Here is a 21027-nt window from a genome sequence, read left to right on the forward strand (position 1 = left end):
CACAGACCCCGGAGCTGCGCTGCTAATGGAGAGCAGAACAGAGGGGTCACCGTGTCCCCCCAGCACTGCCATGAGAGACCCCATCCCATCCCTACACCAAGCCACAGGAGAAAAGTGCTCCCACTCCACATCCCAAGCAACCTGTGAGTCTGTCAAAATCATCCCCTGCCACAGCTGACCCGACCTTGTGCCCTGATGGCCTTGCTGACAGACATTTACTGCAGCTGCCAAGACAGGAATGAGATGGATGACGATAAAAGAAGGATCTTGCTCCTTATGGCCCCAAGCAGGACCAGCCCAGCAAGAACAATTATGGCTGGGTTTTGAGTAGGAGCAGCTGCTGCCAGCACAAATTACTGTGCTGTCTGCAGGGCTGCCAATGCCAATGCCAAAGCCACAGAGCCTAAGGGTGTCCCAAAAGTTGGATTTTCAGAGGGACCCTCAGCTGAGCAGGGAGTACAGGGTCTGTGATGCAGAAGGCGCTGAAAAACATCCCTGTGCTTGCTCTCTTGCCTGTTCTGGTATATGATGTGCCACTTCCTTTGGGACAGGCTGGAAGTCGAGTGCAAGTGCAAGAGCCCTCATCATGTGGGTGGTGCAGTCTCCAGACCTGGTCCCACATAAACTACCTCCCCCAGCCTGTGGCACATGAGAGCTCAGCTACAACTCACAACAGAAGTGAGGAAGATGGTTTTTAGCTCAGCACTTCTCTGGGAAAAAACAAACAAACAAACAAACAAAACCCCACGAACTGCCTTCTGTACAAAAAGCTGGAGAAGTCTCAGCTTGTACCTCCCTCCTTCCCAGCCCCAGTCTGTTCCAGCTGGCAGCTCTCCCTGCACGCTGTGGTCACCAGCATCACAAACAGGGCTGGAGACCTTCCCAGGACAAGGGACAGGAGACCCTGTCCCTCCCATGCTTCCTTCATAGCCCACAGCTGTGCCACACCTTCCCCACATTTCTTGGTGTAAGCCTGGATGGGCCTAGTCTGTGACTTGGAGTGACAATCCTCTCCTCTGGACTTCAAGGTTTTCTCTGAAGCATTTCTGGGGGCTCTGATATCTCAGTTTCTCCCTTTTGCTCTCCCAATCCAACAGGTCAGTAGAGGAAGTCCTTGGGAATCCATACACTTCCCCTGAGAAGGCCTCAGTTACTGGAGCTGCAGTGCGGGTGGCAACTGGGACTCTGGCTTAAATGACACTGAGCAGGACCCTGGGTCTTGCTGCCTGCCAGACACCCTCCATTACCTCTAGCAGGACTTTAAAACTCAGTCAGCACTCAGTCCGTGGTTTCCAGAGAAGGATGAGCCAGGACAGCCCAGGATGTTGATGCCAGGCTGCATCTCAGCCCTTGCAGGACATGGTTACGAGAGGGGCTGAGCAGATGGGAGCAGGGGAGGCTCTGATAACCTGCATGTGTGGAAGGAAAAGGGAGTTAGGTGCAGCAGAGAGCCTGCAATCCTTAGAGTGAGTTACCAGAAAGAGCTGGGGGTTGCTCAGACATCGCCCTACATGGAGGCAAAGAGATGCACGAGCCTTCCCCATCAACCAGGACATGCTGAGCACGGTCAGAGCGAGCACACCAAAGCCAGACGTGCTGTGAATGTGCAGAGGTAACTGTGGGCAGGAGCTGCGATGCTGCGCTCAGGCAGTAAATCACAGCACACTGTGGATGCACAGCAAGGCACAGGACAGGAAGAGGGGACATGCAGCAAGCCTGCCAGTCCCACACAGGCGCAGGTCAGGGCCTGCCATTTAATGGAGAAAAAGATAGCACACACATGTTCAGGGTGAAAATTAAGAGAAAGACTGGTGGCTGTGCAGGTCATCGAGCTGAGCGAGATGGGAAGGACAGAGAATGCAGGTGTCCCTGCCCATGACAGAGAGCTGGAACAAGATGAGCTTTAAGGTGCCTTCCAACCCAAACCATTCTATGATTTTATGATTCTATCTTTTATGATAATTTAGCCTGGTTAGATTTAAGGAAGAAGTTTGACTTGCACCCAGTATGAACCAATTTCCAATGCTGGAAGTCATGGGTATGGATTTAGCAAGAGGAGGAACCAGCTAACCAAGTAAATGCTGGGCTATGTTAAAGGGATGTCTCTGAGCAGCTTCCAGCACTGTTCCCCACCCCAGTCTTGGGATGACCCCACTAATGTTAATAGCAAGAAATGCAGGGCTGGGAGTGTGGAATCATCATGCCTGGGATGTGTTTTGGGGAGGGACACAGCCACATCACTAGCAAGGCACTGGGATGGTCTCACCTGGAAGATCATAGAATCCTAGGTTTGGGTCAGAAGGGACCTTTATAGGCCTTCTAGTCCAACCTCCTATTGTGAGCAGGGACATCTTCAGTTAGATCAGGTTGCTCCAAGCCCTGTCCAATGTGGCCTTGAACGCTTCCACACATGGGATCTCCACCACCTCTCTGAGCAACCTGTATCAGGGTTTCACCACCCACACTGTAAAAATCTTCTTGTATCTAATCTAAATCGATGTTCCTTTAGCTTAAAACAATTTCCCCTTCTATGTGCCTGAGCATGCTGGTTTGGAGACAGGCCTCCAAAACTGTGCATGGAAAAGGAGAGAACTATTCACAGGTGTAGACTCAAAATTAGGTGGAGGCATACAAGAAGAGATGTCTTGGGACAATTTTCAAACAGGACACCAGGAGCAAGAAAGTGGCTGGAAGGATGCTAGGAACAGTACTGAAGGGACTGAGTGAGGCTGGTCTCCAAGTCAGAAGCTGAAACTTGTCCCTTGGGTAAATCATTTGGTCTTTAAGAGAAGATTGGAGAGGAGGCATTCAGCTGGGCCATGTCTGTGCCAGTGCACATGTGTGCTATGTATGTGCTACCCTGCACATTCCACTGGCAGCCTGCAAGGATCAGGAACAAATTTTTCTCCTTTGCTCTGAACTCTGGCAGCTGAGCTATTATCTGATCCTCCTGCAGATTGCTGTGGTTGGAGGCAAAACACAGGGCACAGCATTCTCAGGGACACTCAAGTAATTAAGCATCCCTGCTAGGGCTGGGGTTTCAAACTAATCACTAGGCTTGGGCTTCAGGGAACTTCTCCAGGCCAGAGGGGCAGGAAGGGGGCATGGATGACGGAGCACACCCTAAACAATGTGAAGGTTTAACCCAGTCCCACAAGGATCATTTGCTAGTTCTCTCCAACCTCTGAGGTACTCAGGAGCCTTGATGACTTGTGCTGGGATAGGTGATGTGAGGCTTGGCACTAACCAAAGAGCTTCATTTCCACCAGGTGGGAGACATTAGGGACGGAAGTCAGTGAACACACCCCAGCTTCCCAGGTGGGCAAGCTCCAATTCTGCCCTCCATCAGTCTTTTATCCCTCTTGGTTGCCTCCATCCTGCAAAACTACATCTTTTCATAGAATCACAGAATGGTTTGGATTGGAAGGGACATTAAACCTCATCATGTCCCACCCCCCTGCCATAGGCAGGGACACCTTCCACTAAACCAGGTTGCTCCAAGCCCTGTCCAACCTGGCCTTGGACACTTCCAGGGATCCAGGGGCAGCCACAGCTGCTCTGGGCACCCTGTGCCAGGGCCTCACCACCCTCACAGCCAAGAATTTTTTCCTATCTCATTTAAACCTGCCCTCTTTCAGTTTGAAACCACTGCCTCATCTTGTCACTCCAGGCCCTTGTCCAAAGTCCCTCTGCAGCTCTGTGCCCTGTAAGCACTGGAAGGGGTTTTTAAGGTCTCCCTGGAGTCTTGTCCTCTCCAGGCTGAACAGCCTGAACTCCTTCCGCCTGTCTGCATGGGAGACAGCCCTGTGAGCATCATTTTGGGCAGTGAAGTCCTGTGGAGGGGTAATACAGCCCCAGGCAGAGCCACAACCAGTCAGAGCGGCACAAGGCCGGGGCCACACCAGCTCAGCCGTGACACTGTGCATGAGCTGTTCCCAACAGTGCTAATCCAATTACAAAACAAACTTCCTTCCTTCATTATCAGGACCTGCAGTATGCTAAACCAGCCTGGCAATTATGGAGGGCTTAGTGAGGGACTAGCAACCGGCGATGAATGACAGAGCTGTTTCACTTACTGGGAGGAGGGACACAGAACACAGGCAGTTCGGAAAACACAGGGGATTGCTGGACAAGTGGATTGGGAATTATTACAAACAAAGGTCTTTGGTCAAACTTTATGCTCCCAACAGGGTTAACCTCAAAACCACATAAGGTTGCTCACGCCCTTGTCCCTCCTGGGGATTAGCGTTCTCATGAATGGGGATCCCTGTCACCTCTCTAGCCCTGGTGGATGCCTGCCCTCACCCACCTCATTCCCAAACAATGCTCACTTCAGTCACAGGACGGCAAAGGCAGCACTAAAATACCCTTTGAAGAGAAATTCAGTTCAAATTTTCTGGGGACCTGCTGTTCACATTCTATCACTGAGGATGCCAGAACTGGAAACATATTTTTGGTGGTCAGGACAAAGGAAGGGGTTATTTCCCTGTATCTGGCATTAGTGAGACCCCACTTGGATACGATTTCCAAGTACATGAAGAGAGTCAGAGAGTCCTGCTGAGGATGGTCAGGGGCAGAACAAGGGAATTTCACTTCTTTAGCCTGGAGAAGAAGGGGCTCAGGCGGGATGTAACTCCCACAGCAATGATCAAGAGCCACTTTCCTGAAGCACTTGGACACACAGCGGAGCTGCAGGGCAGTCCTGCTGGTCCATGACTGGTTCTGGGGAGCTGGTGCAATGCACACAGGTCTCATTCCTCTCATCCCTGTGCTCAAGCAGGGATGCTCCTGAGATGGAGCCAGGCTGCTTGGGCAAGGTTTCACCATAAGGCTGCACAGCCAGCACTGGCTCCCAGGCAGTTTGCTCCCTGACACAGTTCCTCAAGAAAACAGCCCCACACTACGTGGGGAGCTGCACGGACACAAGAAGCCTCTTCTTTCCCACTCACAGCCTCCAAGAAGGCAGAGGATCCCCCGTGATGAGCTCTTCACTGGAGCCATCAGGGGACAGCAGGGCTGCTAAATAGTACTTAAAACCTTCCAAGTGCAGAAAGGGCACACAGCAGCATCTGTGCAGATTTCTGCATCTCCAGCCCTTCCTGCAGGCTCTGGGAGAAAAGCTCTCTCACTAGACTCACCTCCATCCCCACTGGACAAAACGCCTCCCTGGGATGGAGAGAGGCAGCCAGAACTGCCAGCAGCCAAGTGGGCTGTAAGGAGACACCGACCAACTCAATCCGCTGCCTTTTAAGGAGTGGCAGAGGCTGAGGCATCCTGGAACAAGCTAGCGCAGTTCTGCAGGCTCCCAACCGCGGGGTGCATTCACAGACCACACTGGCCATGCCTCATGGCCCCCACAGCAGCTCAAAACTGTGCAGGGCAGCCACCCCTCAGCTAAGATAGAGTCTGAAAAACCCCAGAGCCTCGGATGGCAGAGCAAGGTTCCTGCAGTGGCTGCAGCGCTCACTCACACAAGGTCCTCACAATCCCATCAATCACCTCAGTCCCCCACAGCAACCAGGAGGAACAGCTTCTTCCTGGCAGCAGGCAGAGGGGAGGATGATGCTTTTTCACAAAGCCTTCATCAAGCCACTGCTAACTCATCCCACCGATGCCTGAGGGCTTTGCTCCACTTACAGAAAATGTTTTGCTGGTCCAGCAGTGAATTTGCTGCTGTCATTCCCATCCATGGAGCAGAGGGGAAAGGGAATGTGCTGCTGGGGAGCAACAGCAGGATGGAGTTTAGGCTGAAGCACGGATACAGGAAATGTAAGTGCATGGGTACAGGAGCAACACCAGGAACAAGGTTAAAAGGCAAGGTATGCATGAAACAGTACAGAGCACCAGAGAGAACTTCAGCCAAAAAAAGAGGAGCAAGCTGGCCCAAAGACAAGGTGTCAGGAAGACAAAGAACAGGACTGGAGCCAGTAAATTCTCAGAGGAGATCAGGAGCTCTCTGAAATTCAGGGATTTTGCCTAAGATTTACGAGAGATGAAGGAAAACAAGAAGGCAAAAGATCCCAAAGAGCACCCCCTTCTATACGGAGTAACAGGCAAGTCCAAAATCAGCTCATCACTGCCCACAAAGGGTCTCAAAGATATGGCAAGGACATGAGCACCAGCATCCTTTGTCCCCTGTGTCTCAGAGGAGTGAACTGGCTGGACGGGCATGCTGGTGTCAGTGTACGCAAGGGAGCAGGGAAAATCAATTCACTTAAAAGCTTCCGGCTGTTTTGCCACACTGATCCCCCACTTGCGGTGGGATGTGGGCACACAGTCCCATGGAGCAGGAGGCAACCATGCACCGCTTTATTAGGCAGTGGTGCTGCACACACAGCCGAGGCCGGTCACTATTTACATTTGGCAAAGGATGGCAGTGAGTACTGAGCACCAGTGCAGGTGAGGGCAGCCTGCCTGGGCCCCTGCGTGCCTCGCTGGCCCCAGGGAGGTTCTGCTCACCCCTGCGAGCCTTCTTACCTGTGGGCACAGCCGTTTTGTCTCTCATGGGCACCCTCATGGAGGCACCTCAGGCCTGCTACCAGATGATTTATCCCCGTACTCACATACACTGCCCCCCCTCCCTGGACTCTCCAAGGTCCCAGCCCCAGTCCTGGCATCCCAAGCTCTGCCTGGAGGCAGGTGTGGACAGCCGGCGAGCCCCGCTCAGCTCTTCGCATAGGGGGTCCTTCCAGTGCCGTGCCAGCAGGCAAACCAGTGCATGGGAGCCCCTAGAAGAGCAGGACAAGGGGCCTGGCTGCAGCAATCCCCAACAGCACTGGCCGTGCCCAGCGAGCTGCTTGTGGGCTGATGGTCTGGAGCCCATCCTCATCACGGTGGCGCTCAGCCCTGCAGATAGGCCAGTTTTGGGTGCACCCAGCCTTAAGCCTGGCTCGTGGGAGTGAGTACTATAGGGTACGGATGGCCACTGGGTAAAGCAAGGACATGTGCTCAGCCCCCTTGATGGGCAGCTTGCGGCTGGCGTAGTGATGGATGATCTCCGGCACGCTGTCGAAGGGCGGGCTGTGCTGACCCAGCACGTACTTGTTTTCCTGCGTCCGGGACAGTTTCATGTGCATGAAGCCCTGGCTGCTCCTGCAAGGACAGATCAAGACAGGGTTAGGGGGTACAGTTGGCCCCAGCCTCCCCTCAGCTCCTGACCCCCCGACAACAGGCAGTTTGCCTCTGCAGCTGAGGGGGACACTGCTGGCTCCTCTCTGCAGCCATGGCCCTGCCTGCACCATCCTGCTCCTGGCCGACTCCAACAAAGCCCACAGGACAAAGGAGGGACATGGCCAACCACACTGCACTGTGACCCTTTGGGGAGCACGGCCATGCAACGGGGTGTGCAGGACCCATCTGGGGTGTGTGTGGGCAGGAAAGGCATCACCAAGGTAAGGGCAGCAGGGGCACTTGCTGTAGGGTCATGGAGGGGTAGTGGCTTTTGCTCCTTGCATGTGACAATGCCCCTTTTGCAACCATTGGCTCTCACAGGAGCCCCTCAGCTCCCAGGACTTCAGCTCCCAGATCTCCAGCCTCGCCATGGCAAACCAGGTTTTTCTCCTGTGGCCCACAGCCAAAGGATTTTCTCCTTCCCCCTCTCCCCACGCCACCGCTGCAGGCTCCATAAAATCCACTCAGCGTAGTGAGGCCATTTCCCAGCACAGCACGGGCACCAAGCCACGCCAAGCTGTGCAGGCAGATCCTGCCACAAATGCTGATTCCAAGTGGCGGACTAATGGCCCTGTTGCTATTAATTTGCGTCTCCGAGGAGAGCCACAGCCTGTCTGCAGTGTCTGGAATGCACATTATGGCAAAATATTGATGACTTAAAAGCAGACAGGACCTCATCAGTGATGCTGAGCCGCTTCTAGTGCTGCACAGCCTGGCCCCATCCCCCCAGCTGGAGGTGGGCCATAATGGACAGCCCAGCTGCATTACTAGAATGGGTTTGAAATCCATTTAGAGACAGAAGCAAAGAGCCAGCTGTCCTGGGAGTCAGCTACAGCCCCCCACCAGGGGCCGAGGAAAAGCAATAGCTTGGCCGTGTCCTGTGTCCCTGTGGCAGGGAACCGGAGCACTGCCACATGGGACCATGGAGAGATGATACTGGTTGTGTTTTGCCCAAATTGCTCCACAGGTCTTTGTCACAAGCTCAGGGATGCGATGAGATCGCATCCCTGGAGCGATGACTGAGGGAACAGGCTGCAAACACCAGCAGCCAGGACAAGGGGTGGGTGGTGCTCCTGCTGAGCACCTTGACAGGCACAAGGAAGAACCCAAAGCTTTGCAGTGTGGCCTCAGCCACTCTCATGGAGGCACAAACCAGGAGGGACCCACTCTCCAAGCATCTGAGGCAATGACATGACCCTGTCCATGACAGGCAGTGGGGGACCAGCCAGGATTGTCACAGCAAGGTTAAATCCTTCCAGCTACCTGACCTCCTCCTGGCTGCTCTCTCTTGTGCATATTTTCCTTTAAAGAAACACCAAAGAACTTCAGGTCAGCATTGGAATGCTTTTCAGACCATCTCCTTAGCTGTGCCTCCTTCCTCAAGGAAAAAAAAAAAAACAAAGTTAAAAAAAAAATAATAGAGAGAGCTGCAGACAGCCAGCTTACAGCTCTATAAAAAGCATCCCAGGGGATTTTTCCTTGAACAGGCTCTGCAGAGAAAGGCAATGGAGTAAAAATCCTGCTCTCAGGGCTGTGAGTTCTCTGCAAACTCTGCAAGGAAGGCAACGCCCGAGCAACTCCTGGATGGACTGGAGAAGGTGGGTGTGACTGCTGCACACCATGCCATCTGAGAGGAGGATTTTGCCATAAAGCTAAGGATGGTGGCAAGAAGTAAGGGAAAAAACACTAAGAAACAGGTGACTGGCTTGTGGAGAGGTGATGGAAAGCCACCTTTGGTGATGGAATGGCACCTCCCAGGCTCTCCAACACACGTGCTGACTAATGCCACTCACAAGGTGATGGTGAGACCTCTCGCAGCCTCAAATGCAGTTCACCAACCAGAACAAGCTGTTGTTCCAAAACGGCTCACAAGCTAGGGCAAGGAAAAAGCACTGAGAAAACTAAAGCATCAGTAAAAATTCTGACAAAAAAAAAAGGGAAAGGAGGGAACTCTTCCAGAAGGGTTTGTTGGATGATCTGAAATCTCTATGTGGAGAAGGAAGAAAGAGTATTTTCAGCAGAACTCCTGCCCTGGTTTGGTGCTGAAGGCAACAAAAAGAGTGAAAAAAAATATGGAGAGAGACAGAGCAATCTAATTCACAATTGTGCCACTGGGAAATAAACAGAAGGCTGAAATCTGCAGGGAGCAGTGCAGGTAGAGAGACCACTGGGGAAACCCAAACTATACTGTGAAAAGTGTAGGGTTACAGGGCCTGTTGTTGGGCAGAGACAGCTGAAGTGCTCCATAAATACTTGTTTCCCATCTGGCAGGAACAGAGCTAATATAGCTGTCCAGCAGAAGAGCAAGAAGGTATTTGCTCATCCATCATCATCTTCAGAAAGTAACAGCTTTGATTTTCACACTGCCCCAAGAGCCAGGAAAGAGCTGGATGAGGAGCTGTGGGCAGTTCCCCCCTGTCAGAACACATGCAAAGATGCTTCATGCAATTTTGGCATTCAGGGAATCTGGAAAACTGGGGAGTATGTAAAGATTCCCCAAAAAAACCCAAGCATAAACCAAGCTGTGCTGTGGGGATGAGGTTTCCCTACTGGCAAATCAGAGCAGGGTAAAGCCCTCTCTACAGCTGAGCAATGGATCTGTGGGTTGGGGAGGCAAGGATGGGTACCCCCATTTCCATCAACAGTGGGCTCGCACAAACTTTCTTTTCCCATGAAACTAAGCTACAAAAAAAGGGGGAACAAGAAGGCAGAGCTGGAAGTTGTAACCAGACACATTTGACTGGGCACTGAGGCACATCATTTGATCCATCTAAGGGATTGTTAGCACTGCCAAGGAAGAGCAGTGGGCCTCCAGATCTCCAAGCCTTCCTGAGAGATGTTTTTTCCCAGACATCAAACCAGAAACCTGTGCCACACCACAGAAAAGTGTGGACTTCATACTGCAGCCATTTCTGACCACCCATGGTCATCTCACAATTACCCAATTAGCATGGGCACAATTCAGTTGGGGCACCCACCTATGGCACCGGGTCACCCCTGCTGTGGGTCCACACCCCCCCAGCCCCGCCAGGTTCACTCACTTCAAGGAGAGGGAGAAGTCATTCTTGCTGGTCTCGCTGTTGCGCACCAGGTAACTGGCCTCCTTGCACAGCCTCAGCAGTGTCTCTGCGTCTGTCCGGCTGATGGCTCCGTGGTACCAGCTGGAGGGGAGAGGGATGGGCTGTGCTGGGCACAGAGCAGACACCATAGGAAGGGCTGTGCCCTGGGGCAGCAGCAGTGCCAGCCCCCGGCACCTCCCCGGGGACTGCAGCCACATTCAGGAAGAGGGAAGAGGGTGGCACCACTGGGGCTGGGAGACAAGGGGCAGGGACAAACAGGCTGAAGTGTGGGGACAAGGAAGAAAGAAAGAAGCAAGTCTGCCCCAGGGCTCCTCATGGTGTGACCACAGGGCTTCCTAGTGCAGCTGGAGGGGTTGGGCAGCCACTCTGGGCAGGCGGGACTCACCATTGGCTCTCCAGGGGCAGGGCAGGGTCAATCCTCTCCCCAACAAAGGGGCCAGGCTCAGTGGTCAGCGTCTTTGTGCTCTTGAGGCTGCTGGAGCCATGCCTGAGGGCAGCCCTGGCTTTCTCCTCCCTGCAGGGCGAGGTGCGGCCATACCCCAGCCCCTCCGTGGGACCTGCAAAACAGACATGCATCACAGGCTGGGATCCTAACTTTCTCCAGCAGGAAGAGCCAGAGCCACTTACATCACGCTGGGTCCCCTCAACAGTGCCCCATCCCCCTGCTCTAAGCAAGAGCAGGGCAGCTCTTGGGCTGCTGATCACTGCAGTGCCCAGGCTGGGTCCCCACCATGCCAGGCCTGGAGCCAGTAGCTGAACCCATGGAAGACATTTCCAGGGAGGTTTCAAAAGCTCAGGAGGTTTTGCTAATGCAAAAACACATTTGGTGGCTGTGGTAGAGAGTTAAGTGAGATGCAGCAAGAAGAGGTTCCCCAATCTCAGAGGAAAAAATTAGATTTAAAAAAAAGAAGAGGGGATAGATGGAGCTAAAGGAAGCAGTCAGTTTGGAACCAATGGACACATTTCTGCTGGCACAAATAAACATGGGGTGAAAAAACAATTCCCTGAGGTGGGAAGGGGATATTTTGACTGCAGATACCTCCCCGGGCACTGCCACTTGCCTGTCACCAGCCCAGCCATGGCCACGAGCATGGGGGATTGACCAAGCCATGCCCTGGGGACCTGGCCTCCCACCGCCTGTTATTTCCGTGCAGGATGATTTCAGCGTTAACAATATTGTTTCTCCCTCCTCCCAAGAGTTCATTATTGCTCCCTGTACCGCCAACCCCCTTGCACAAATTACTTATCGATCAGGCAGAGCTGCCACAGTGTGGGGCTGCCAGGGGCTGATACCATGGCAGCACAGTCACCCCAGAGGTGGCCGAGCCCAGGAATCACAGCTCCCAGGACTACTGGAATGCCCCAGACAGGACAACTTCTCTCCATGCTTCCTGGCTGCTGGAGGGGGAGGCAAAAAATAGCCAGAGGGATGTTTTCCTCTCTAGCAGGGCATCCTCTAAGGCAGGATGTTTGAGTGACACCTTGTCCACACGCTATGCAGGTGAGCAGGACTCCAGCCCCCCCAGCACTGCAAGGAGGGGAAGGCAGCCAAAAGCAAGCCCAGCCAAAATCCTCTGCAGCTTAGCATGGCTTAAACCACCATAAGCAGCAGCTCAGGGAGGAGGTACTCAGCACTACGACTTGACAAGCCCTGCCTCTGCGGTGCTCTGGCTTTTCACTAACCATGCTCGCCTTTGTACATCACGCCCAGGCTTCAATTTCAACTCATCACCTTAAAAAATTGGGGCAATTGTTAAAAGCTAGACAATCAAACAGCCCAAGTGTTTGCTGGCGGCACAAAGTCATTGCGTTACAGGCTCAAAAGTAATGCATTGCACCTGTCAAGAGGGAGGCAGAGGCATGTGCATGATTAAACAGGATATTAAAAACAAGCCCTTAGGAGGAAGAAGACATCCTTCAAGACGTTCAAGTCACCCCAAGACACGGGAAGTAGAAAATGAGACAAAACTCTGGCAAGATAAACTTAACATAACAAAGCAAGGCAAGTCAGAGAGAAAAAAGAGACTCTGTGTTGCTAAATCCAGGAAAAATGACAAACTGATGTATTCATCAGGAGCAAGATGCATGTCAGAGTGACTGTGGGCATAATAAATGATGGGGGAAAAGAAGAGGCTGCATAGCAAAGAGATTAATTTTTCTTGACACGTGCATTCATTGCAGGAAGAGGATCAGAAAGTTCCCACCTGTCAAGACCTTTCTTCTTGAGAACTGATCTCAGCCTGCAGCATCCCTACGGTTTTGGGAAGTCCCCAACAAAGCCCTCAGAGCAGCCACTTCATTCTCAAGTGCCCCCACCATCAGCACCAAAACAAGCCATCACCTGCAGCCTGTGCTCAAACCCACCCGGGAAGCAGCAAAGGCCACTCTGGCTTTATCTTATGAAGCTCTGCAGGGATCTGGGTAACTGCAGATAAGGAAATCAGGTATCTGTACCTGGCATGTTGCAGTGCCCACCTGGGCAGTGTTAGTGGGGAAGGCACGGCATGCCACTGCACAAGAAAGGGCACAGCTTGCATCCCAGTTCCCCACTGCTAACAACTCAGTCATGGCTTTCCACAAAATCCCCCCACCTACTGCTCTTGGCAAAATCCTAATTCACCACAGCATAAGAGCAAGGTCCTTAAAATATCAATAAAGGGTTAAAAGAGAAGCAGCAATATTTGGCTTTCATAAGCGAGACTGCCAGCAGCATCCAAAGGGGATTTACCCAGGGGCTCTGTGCTCAGCACACACAAAAAAGGCTTCACAACAAGGCAAACCTGAGATGACAAAGTGTACCTGGGAGATTTGGCTGCTCAGGATAGCAAAAGCAAGAGTGGAGAATCCACAGGGACCTCCTGACACTAACAGCAAGGTAATAAAACAGCAGAGGAAATGGAGCAGTGCTAAATGATGAAGAGGGGAAAAAATCAGCCCCATCTTCAGCACTGGGATCTGAATTAGCTGCTAGCACACCTGTAAGGGACCTGGGTATTAAAAGTCGCAAGAAAACATCAGCTAAACACTCAGTGCAATTGTCAAGAAGACCTTAAAAGCAGCCATCAAATGTTGGGAATTTGGAGGCAAAGAGGAGAGAACAAAAGGGACAGTAATGACTCCGCCACAGAATAATCCCCTGGAGCAGCTCCACTGCTGCAAAGAGCTGGTGCCTCTTCGTAGCAGGAAGGTGCAGCAGGACAAACACCTGGTGTCCAGCACATGACAACTGAGGGGGCCAGGAGGAGCTGCAGGAGGGCAGAGGAGGAGGGTCGTGTCTGGCAGTGCACTGGGCAAGCTCCGAGGCATCGCAGTGGGCCAGGGTCACAGCAAGCACTGGCCACAGCCCCCCCGGACACACCGCTGTCACGCGAGACCCACCATTGGCGTCTTCGTAGCTGTGCTGGCTGTGCTGCAGAGGGATGGGGGCACCAGCCTCCCCATCCGGGGGGCTTTCACCGCTGTCGAGCTGTCCCACCGGTGGGGGCCATGGCAGGTCTTTAATGACCTTGATTTCAACTGGATGGGGGGTGGGGAGGGTGTGGGAAAGAGAGAGAAAGAGACAGAAAGAAAGGGCTTAGAAAAAACCATCAGCAACACCAGAGGTCCATGGAGAAGGAGAGCAGTTGTGGGGGAAAAGACCTGAGGACTAAATTCCCAGGAGCCCTACACCAGCTTGGCCATCTCATCCCCTCCATAGCACCAAGCAAGGACAGGCCTGAGGTGGGGCACATTCCCAATGGAGAGACCCTGCTCCTTCATCAGGTTTTCCAGCCAACCCTCTCTAGGGTATGGGGGAGCCTGCAATCACCCTATTCCACATACTTGTCTGGGGGCCTTGGCCGAACATTCCATTGCCATCTGTCCTGCCTGTCTTGCCCTAGGTGTCTCCCAGCCACCCACAGCGTCCACATTCCCCTGCCAGGCAGCAGTGGGCTGCAGCCTTGTGCCAGTACCAGCTGTCCATCAGCAGGGGTCCCATGGACCCCCAAAGGGGGAATGGGACAGCAGAGATATTTTGGCATCACTGGAGAGAAAAAACACCCCACGAGACACAGCAGGACCTGCTCTGGCTTCAGAAAAAAACAGGCAGCAGGTCCCAGCGTGGCCCAGGGAACAGCAGCCTAACTCCCTTGGGACTTGGAGCAGGCCTGAAGCACGCTGGGCAGCGCTCACATGCATCCACATGTGAGCCAGACCTGTGAACACACCACCTCCACCCAGGGATATCAAGCAAGGTGGCTCATCCAGAGCACAGACACCGAAGCACAAACCCAGCCCAGCAGTACACACTGTTCCAAGATGGAGCCCGACACGCCGAATCCTCAGAACAGGGTGCTGGGGGACCTGGTGGCCCCAAGCACAAGTAGGCACTGTGGCGCTGAGCCCAGCACACCAATCTCCAGCTCGCAGTGCCCAAACCCAAAAGGTGAACCACTCTCCAACCTCAAATTTTCACATCTCTCTCTGCCATCATCTCCACACAGTGCCACCAGCCTGAGCACCCTCAGTGCCAACTGCAGCACAGACACACAATGCTGCAATTAAAATGCATCCTAGATAAGAGCGTGGCAATTAGCCAGCACTGGCAAGGAGCCAGCGCTAATGCACAGCATGGATTTCCTCATTACCAAACACAAACACAATCGATCCCGCAGCACAGATAAATAGGTCGGGGGGCTGGACGAAGCCTGGACGAAGGCTCCTTGGGCATCCTCCTGCCCTGAGGATGGAGGTATCTGCTTGAGCCCAGGGTTGAACCGACCCCGGTAACCCAAGGTTGGGGGTGCTAATTTGCACCAGAGGCTGTGATTGGTCAGAGCAGGGAAGAGGCAACAGGAGACAGGTGTTGGACAGATGACCAAGGCAGCTCTATCCATCACTCTGTCCAGCCTGGCTCCCTGCTCAGACAAACAGCTTTTGCAAGAACACAAGCACTCCCTGAGCCATGGAAATGCAGAGGCCAACATTACTGACCCCAAGGATCCAGTTTCACAAAAAGTGTTGTTTGCTTTATGGCTGCTCCCATCACTCACCTGCAAAGGCTTTGGAGATCCGCTCCTTCTTCCACTCCCAGGGCTGGTCATATTCCTCTGGCGGCCGCTCATCATCCTCGGGCAGCCGGGACTCCCTGGGCCGGGGGCAAGCTGGGCAGTCACTGTCCATGTCCAGCACAGGCTCATAAGGAGTGTCGTAGAGGTGCAGCGGCCGGGCGGGAGCCTCCCGTAAGCCCTTCTGGCGGATCTCTAGCAGGAGAAGAGGGAAAAGACCATGAGCCTTCTGCCCAACACAGCCATGGTCCCCAAAACCGTGGTAGATGACAGGGCTCAATGTCACCCATGGGTAAAATGGGGTAGGGAGCATCAGCAGAGGAGGAGACAGCAAGCAGCTGCCAGAAGTGGGAGAGCTGCTCGGCAGCACCAAGATCCCCACAGTACCACACCCCCCCTTCCTGGGCAGCCCGGCAAAACGGGGTCAGTGGGGACAGAAGTACCCCCCAAGCCTGATTTCCTGCAAGCAGTGAGGCTGGGTTTCTCCCCTGGAGACCCAGAGTGGCCAGTTTAATAAAACGCCCTTCCCTCAAGCAAAAACATAGTCTCTCCCACAGGCACAAGCAGCGTCTCCACTGTTTGCTGGTTTTTCCAAGAAATATAATGGTCTACTTCAAAAAGCCACATGAGCTTTCCAGAAACCACTCGCTCCATGAAAACCACAAAGCAGAGCCAGAGCCTGGAGCACACAAGCCACCATGGTGACTCTGAGCACTGCCTTCAGGAGCACATGCTCCCAGCTTGCCAGTTTTCCAGCCCCAGACAGGCCCACAGGGGACCCTGCTGCTGCAGCAGACACAGCATGTTCTGGCCCAGTCCTAATTGAATTAAATAGGTCCCACATCCATCTTACTTTTAAGCCAGATGCATGCAATGTCAGGTCCCTCCTGGCTCAGCCTGGCAATTGGGAGTCCTGGGGGACAGCATCGCAGGGAGAGATGTGCCTGTAGTGCTCAGACAGTCTTTGAGTGCTCTGGCAAACCCAGAGCACAAGGCTGAAGCTGGGAAAATTTGCCTGTAAAATCGCTGTCCCCCACCACAGCCATTGCCCTGGTTTGCCTTGTCTGGGGGAGCCAATGCTGTCACAGGCTGCAAGGAACAGAGTACAGCGGCCACCAAACTTGGGGACCAGAGGTGTAAAGAGTGGCCTTTGCATGAAGCCTTCCACCTTACCAGCCATCATCTTCTGGGCTTCATACGGCTCCATATATCCGTCATTCTCCATCACCTTCTCCAGCCCTGCCTGGCTACCTGCCACCTGTGCCGCATCAAAGGGATCTGCGTAGTCCTCCAGGACAGCCAGCTGGAAGAGGGGAAGATTAGGAAAAGAGTTAGGGCATTCTCTGCCTTTACTGGGAGGTGGAAGGCAGAGCTCCCCACGAGCTCTTCCAGCAGCAGCCAGAGCGGCCACTGACAGCCCAAACCTGCATCATGGCAGCCCTGCAGAGCAGGTGCTGGCAGCTGACAGCTTTCCAGGCACCGGCACTCGGCCATGGAAACGCTCCAGCCTTTGTCCCAAAAGCTGGGATGGAGCCAAGCAGAGCAGAAGGCAGACCTGCCCCTCCCTCACCATCAGGCTCAGCACTGTCAGCACCCACACACATGTCCTGGCCGGGTCCCCACTGCGGCGCAGGGCTGCCAGCAGTGCCATACCCTCCATGGCACACAGATGCTCTCCTGCACACAGCCACATTTCCTTTCCCAATGTGGAGAAGGGGCACAGATCCCAAAAGAAGGGTGTCAGCTGGCACTGGCATGACTAGGAACTTGCTGGTTATTTTCCAGGGCTCCTGTGCACTCATTTGAAGGTATTTTCTAACAAAAGGGCTAAGAACAGCCTATGGCTTCCTCTCCACTCCTTCCCAGGCCTCCAAAGCATCCCCAGACACATTCTAAGTTAAGTAAGACAAGACAGAGCCTTTCTCCAGGAAGCAGAACCAGGAGCTTCTCAAGTGCCATGTCACAGGGTCAGCACTAAATTCCTGAGATTTGCACTTACTAGTGAGAAGGAGAGGATCCTGCAGTAGGATATGGGGCATGTCCCAGAGCTCAATCCCCTCCAGCACTGGAACCACATGCCTGCTCTAGCACCTCAGCAGCTTCCCAGCCAGAGCACTCCATCACACAACACTGCAGTCCCCAGGAAGCCTGGAGCTGTACATCCCACCCTCCAGCCACACAGCCTGCTCCCAAAGTAGGGCCAGGCAATATTTCCAGCAGCAATTAAGTGTACCCAAGCACCTTACCAGGGTCTGCTCACCTACCAGGACGCAAACCCCTGGCTTGGGGGGGTTTGCTACCACAACATGGGCTATGGAGATGTCCCACAGCAAGAACCAAATGTCCCAAGCATGGTGTGGCAGCTGTCTAATCCCACCCAGTGCCAGGCTCCATCATCACCACTACACACTGCCCCTGCTCCTGGCCAGCCACAGAGACCACGGCTGCTCACACATTCCTCTGCAGCTCCAAAAACCGGCTTAAAACAAAACACTTCTCCCTCCTTCCTGTGCAAAACGCCCAACAATGGCCTGTAACAGCAAAACCCAGCAGGAAAAGGGAACAGGAACTGGAACTGTAAACACCTCCGTGCAGTCCCAAGACTTGGCATCCCTATGAGCTACAGGAGGCACATGGCTCTCTGCACCTGGCTCACCATCTCCTCCCTAAATGTCCCACCTCCATGGGCAGCCAATGCATGGGGAACTGGGTCAGCCCTCCAAGCCTGGTCCCTCCATGCCAGGGCATGAGCGAGTAGCTGATCATCCTCAGACCAAATCCCAACCACCCCAGAGGAGTAAAATAGGGTTCAAACATGGGAGCTGCAGATGCTCTCACCCCTTGGCAAGGCAGCAGAGGACAGACAGTGTCAGAGTACTGTCTCCACCCCAGGCATGGGGCAGAGAGCCAGGACAGGGCAGCAGGAGCAGCCAGCCCCTGGCTTTGCAATCTGCTCTTACCTCCATCATCCAAGGGGTGACATAGCATTGCTCAGGCCCTGTCAGGCACTGGGGACATGAAGAGGCAGTGCTGAGCCCAGGGGTCTGCAGCCCTTTGCTTGCCGCCACCAGGGCAAAATTCCCCAGGGCAAATGCAAGTCGCTGGTGACTTTTACAGCTGCTTGGTCAACCAGGACCTGCTTCCCACTTGCTGTCTGCGAGATCTCAGTGAAGCCGCTCCAAACAGCCGGGAGATCCCACGGCCTCTCCCATGCCTCGAAAGCTGCACAGAGCTCCTGCTGCACCTCCACATCTGTGACAGTCCTGTGACAGCAGCAGCATCTTCACACACGTGCTCATGACAATAGAGGCATGGGCATGCTGGCAGTGTCCCCACACACACAAATGCACCGGCTCGACAGGCAGGGTGGGTGGACGGGCAGTGCCATGTCCAATGCTCACCCTGTGCAGAGCTCTCATGGCTCCAAGCATGCTGGGGAGCTGTGAAATGCAGTCTGCTGACCCTCCTGGGGTTAGTTGTCTGTTCCTCTGGCCCCAAGCCCAACCTGACCACATTTAGACCTGCCACAAACCACATTTCCTAGACAAGCGCAGACCCAGTCCTGGACCCTCCCTCTGCCCCATACACACATAGCAGCTTCAGACAGGGCCGAGAGGCTTCCCTGCATGCAGTGGTCACTGTCATAGAATAATTAAGGCTGGAAAAGACCTCCAAGATCATCAAGCCCAACCTTATTTCCAACTGTATTTCCTCGTGTTTAGGTCTGGCATCCCGGGGGGAACACACAAGCTCCAGCAGGCTCACAGAGTGGCCTCCACTCAGATGCCTCCAGGTCTAGAAAGCAGAAGATAGTGGAGAATCCTAACAGGTCACTGTCAAGACCCAAAAAACTGGGTATTTTGCCTGCAGAAGGGTGCAGTGGCACTCAGCAGAGATTGTTGACAGAGAATGTGGTTTGCTGGGCTCAGCTTGGACGCAGAGAAAAGGCCTTGGATTAGAGGCAAGCTACTTGAGTTTGGGGGGAATTTGCCACACTAGTTTGCTTCTCCACTGCCTCAAGGAGAAGGAGCAAGATCTCCCAACTGTAGGGTGATGAGAACACAAACCCATTTGTTTTTTAAATGGTTAGATATTACAGCAGAGAGCCGCGGAAAAGGTGGGGAGGTAATTACAGCCTCCAGGAGCATCACAACCTCAGGGTGCACAAGCAAGCACACAAAAATGTGCTTGACTGAGGGACTGGAGGCTCCAGCCAGTGCCTGGAATGGGGCAAACAGCAGAGATCATGCAATTCCCGGGCACATCCTAATGCCCTTGAACATGAGGCCATATTACAGTTGCTCAGGAAACTGCATCTCTGACATTTCCTAATCTGAGTACTGGACTTGATGAGCCATGCAGGGCTCTCAGCAGCAGCCACAGGGCAAACGGCTGCTCCCCAGAGCAGGAGAGGGCCACAGCCGCTGGCAGGGCAGCTCCCAGGGGTTGCCTAAGCCCCCACACTCTGGTCAAAGGCCAGGCATTTCCATGCTTTGCTCATGTTCCATGTTGCTGAGGGAGCTGCTCACCACCTGCTGATCCCACCACATGGCTATGGAGGCATCTCCTGCTCATACACAGCACAAGCTTTGCTAGACTTGAAATAATTTGGGTGCAAAGCAAAGCCTGACATGCAAAGCCACCATCCCAGGGCAGCTCTTGGTGCAGACCAGTCCTTCAGGGAGCAGCCAAGCACCACTGGCACCTGGACACATATCCTGCTTGAGCATGACTGTTTTTCATGTATTTATCTGCCATGGCAATGCAAATCCCAAATCCCTGCTGCAGCACCAAAGCTTGTCTCGCTCTATTATACATGCCAACTGTAAGGGGAAAAAAAAGAAAGTCAAAACAAAATTAATGCAAAGAACCAGATCATCACTGGGTTCTCGCAATCAAACAGCTTTTATGCTGCCCACTAGTGAAGGTGACAGATCACAGCTCTTCAAGAGCATTCACAGTTCTGACACCAAAGTCCCAGGGCAGAGCTGAGTTCTTTGTCTCATCTTGCCCAGAAACATTCTACCTGCCACCACCTTATGTCACAACAAGATGTTCCACTCTACACAGAGGTTTGCAGAGCATTCCTGGGGAGATCCTCCACCTTAAAAACAAGTTTCTCACCCTGGAGATAAAGTGCATTTGGGGTCTCCTCAGAAGATTGGTTAAACTGAGCAAACTCATTTCATTCTGTCAGGTGCAAAATTCCTCCAGTTTTACACATCTGGCAGCTTGGCTTTTGGCAGACACTGAAGCCAAACCCAAAAACAAATACAACACTGACCTTCCCAGAAGGGTCTGGTCCACAGCCCCATGGGGCACGGCATGCCCAGGCAGGGAGCCTAGGGCTGCACCCGTGGCACAGGAGGAGGGCATGCGGGACGGACAGCACGGCATCAGCATCACATAAGATGACTCAGTTCGAGGAGGCTCTCACAGGAAAGACACACACCCAAGAGCTTCCTGACAGGCTGTTCCCACACCCTGCAGCACTGACCCTGCACTCCCAGCAAGAACAGCAGAGACTGGTCCCGGTGGGCACAGGACAAAGATGTCCTCAGGCAGATCCCCAAGCCCATCCTCAAGCACACCTGGGGTGCAGGCAGCAGAAGGTCCCTCATCACATCTCTCCCCGCTGCATCCCAGTGGCGTTGCTCCTTGTGCCTAATCCAAACACGGCAGGGAAGACATCTCCAGGGTATCCACCTGGCTCAGGTGAACCACACAGG

The 21027-nt window shown here is 53.5% G+C and overlaps 1 protein-coding gene across 2 annotated transcripts in view; it reads right to left on the reverse strand.

The window, feature by feature from the left end:
• Positions 1-6020: 6020 nt before the first annotated feature.
• The window catches only part of SHF (Src homology 2 domain containing F), a 17592-nt gene continuing 2585 nt past the window's right edge, over positions 6021-21027 (reverse strand). Inside the window, exons 2-7 of one of the 2 annotated variants that reach the window (XM_017731096.1) lie at positions 16472-16601; positions 15284-15493; positions 13629-13766; positions 10636-10807; positions 10212-10331; positions 6021-7092 (exon numbers count right to left, since the gene is read on the reverse strand). In XM_017731096.1, coding sequence (XP_017586585.1) covers positions 6906-7092; positions 10212-10331; positions 10636-10807; positions 13629-13766; positions 15284-15493; positions 16472-16523 — 879 coding nt within the window. In that variant the 5' untranslated portion in view covers positions 16524-16601 and the 3' untranslated portion in view covers positions 6021-6905. Of the gene's footprint in view, positions 7093-10211; positions 10332-10635; positions 10808-13628; positions 13767-15283; positions 15494-16471; positions 16602-21027 lie in introns of those variants that run through there. The other variant, XM_008631246.2, reaches the window with a different exon arrangement.

The sequence above is a fragment of the Corvus brachyrhynchos genome, unplaced genomic scaffold (assembly GCF_000691975.1).
Source record: "Corvus brachyrhynchos isolate BGI_N302 unplaced genomic scaffold, ASM69197v1 scaffold164, whole genome shotgun sequence".
Taxonomy (NCBI): domain Eukaryota; kingdom Metazoa; phylum Chordata; class Aves; order Passeriformes; family Corvidae; genus Corvus; species Corvus brachyrhynchos.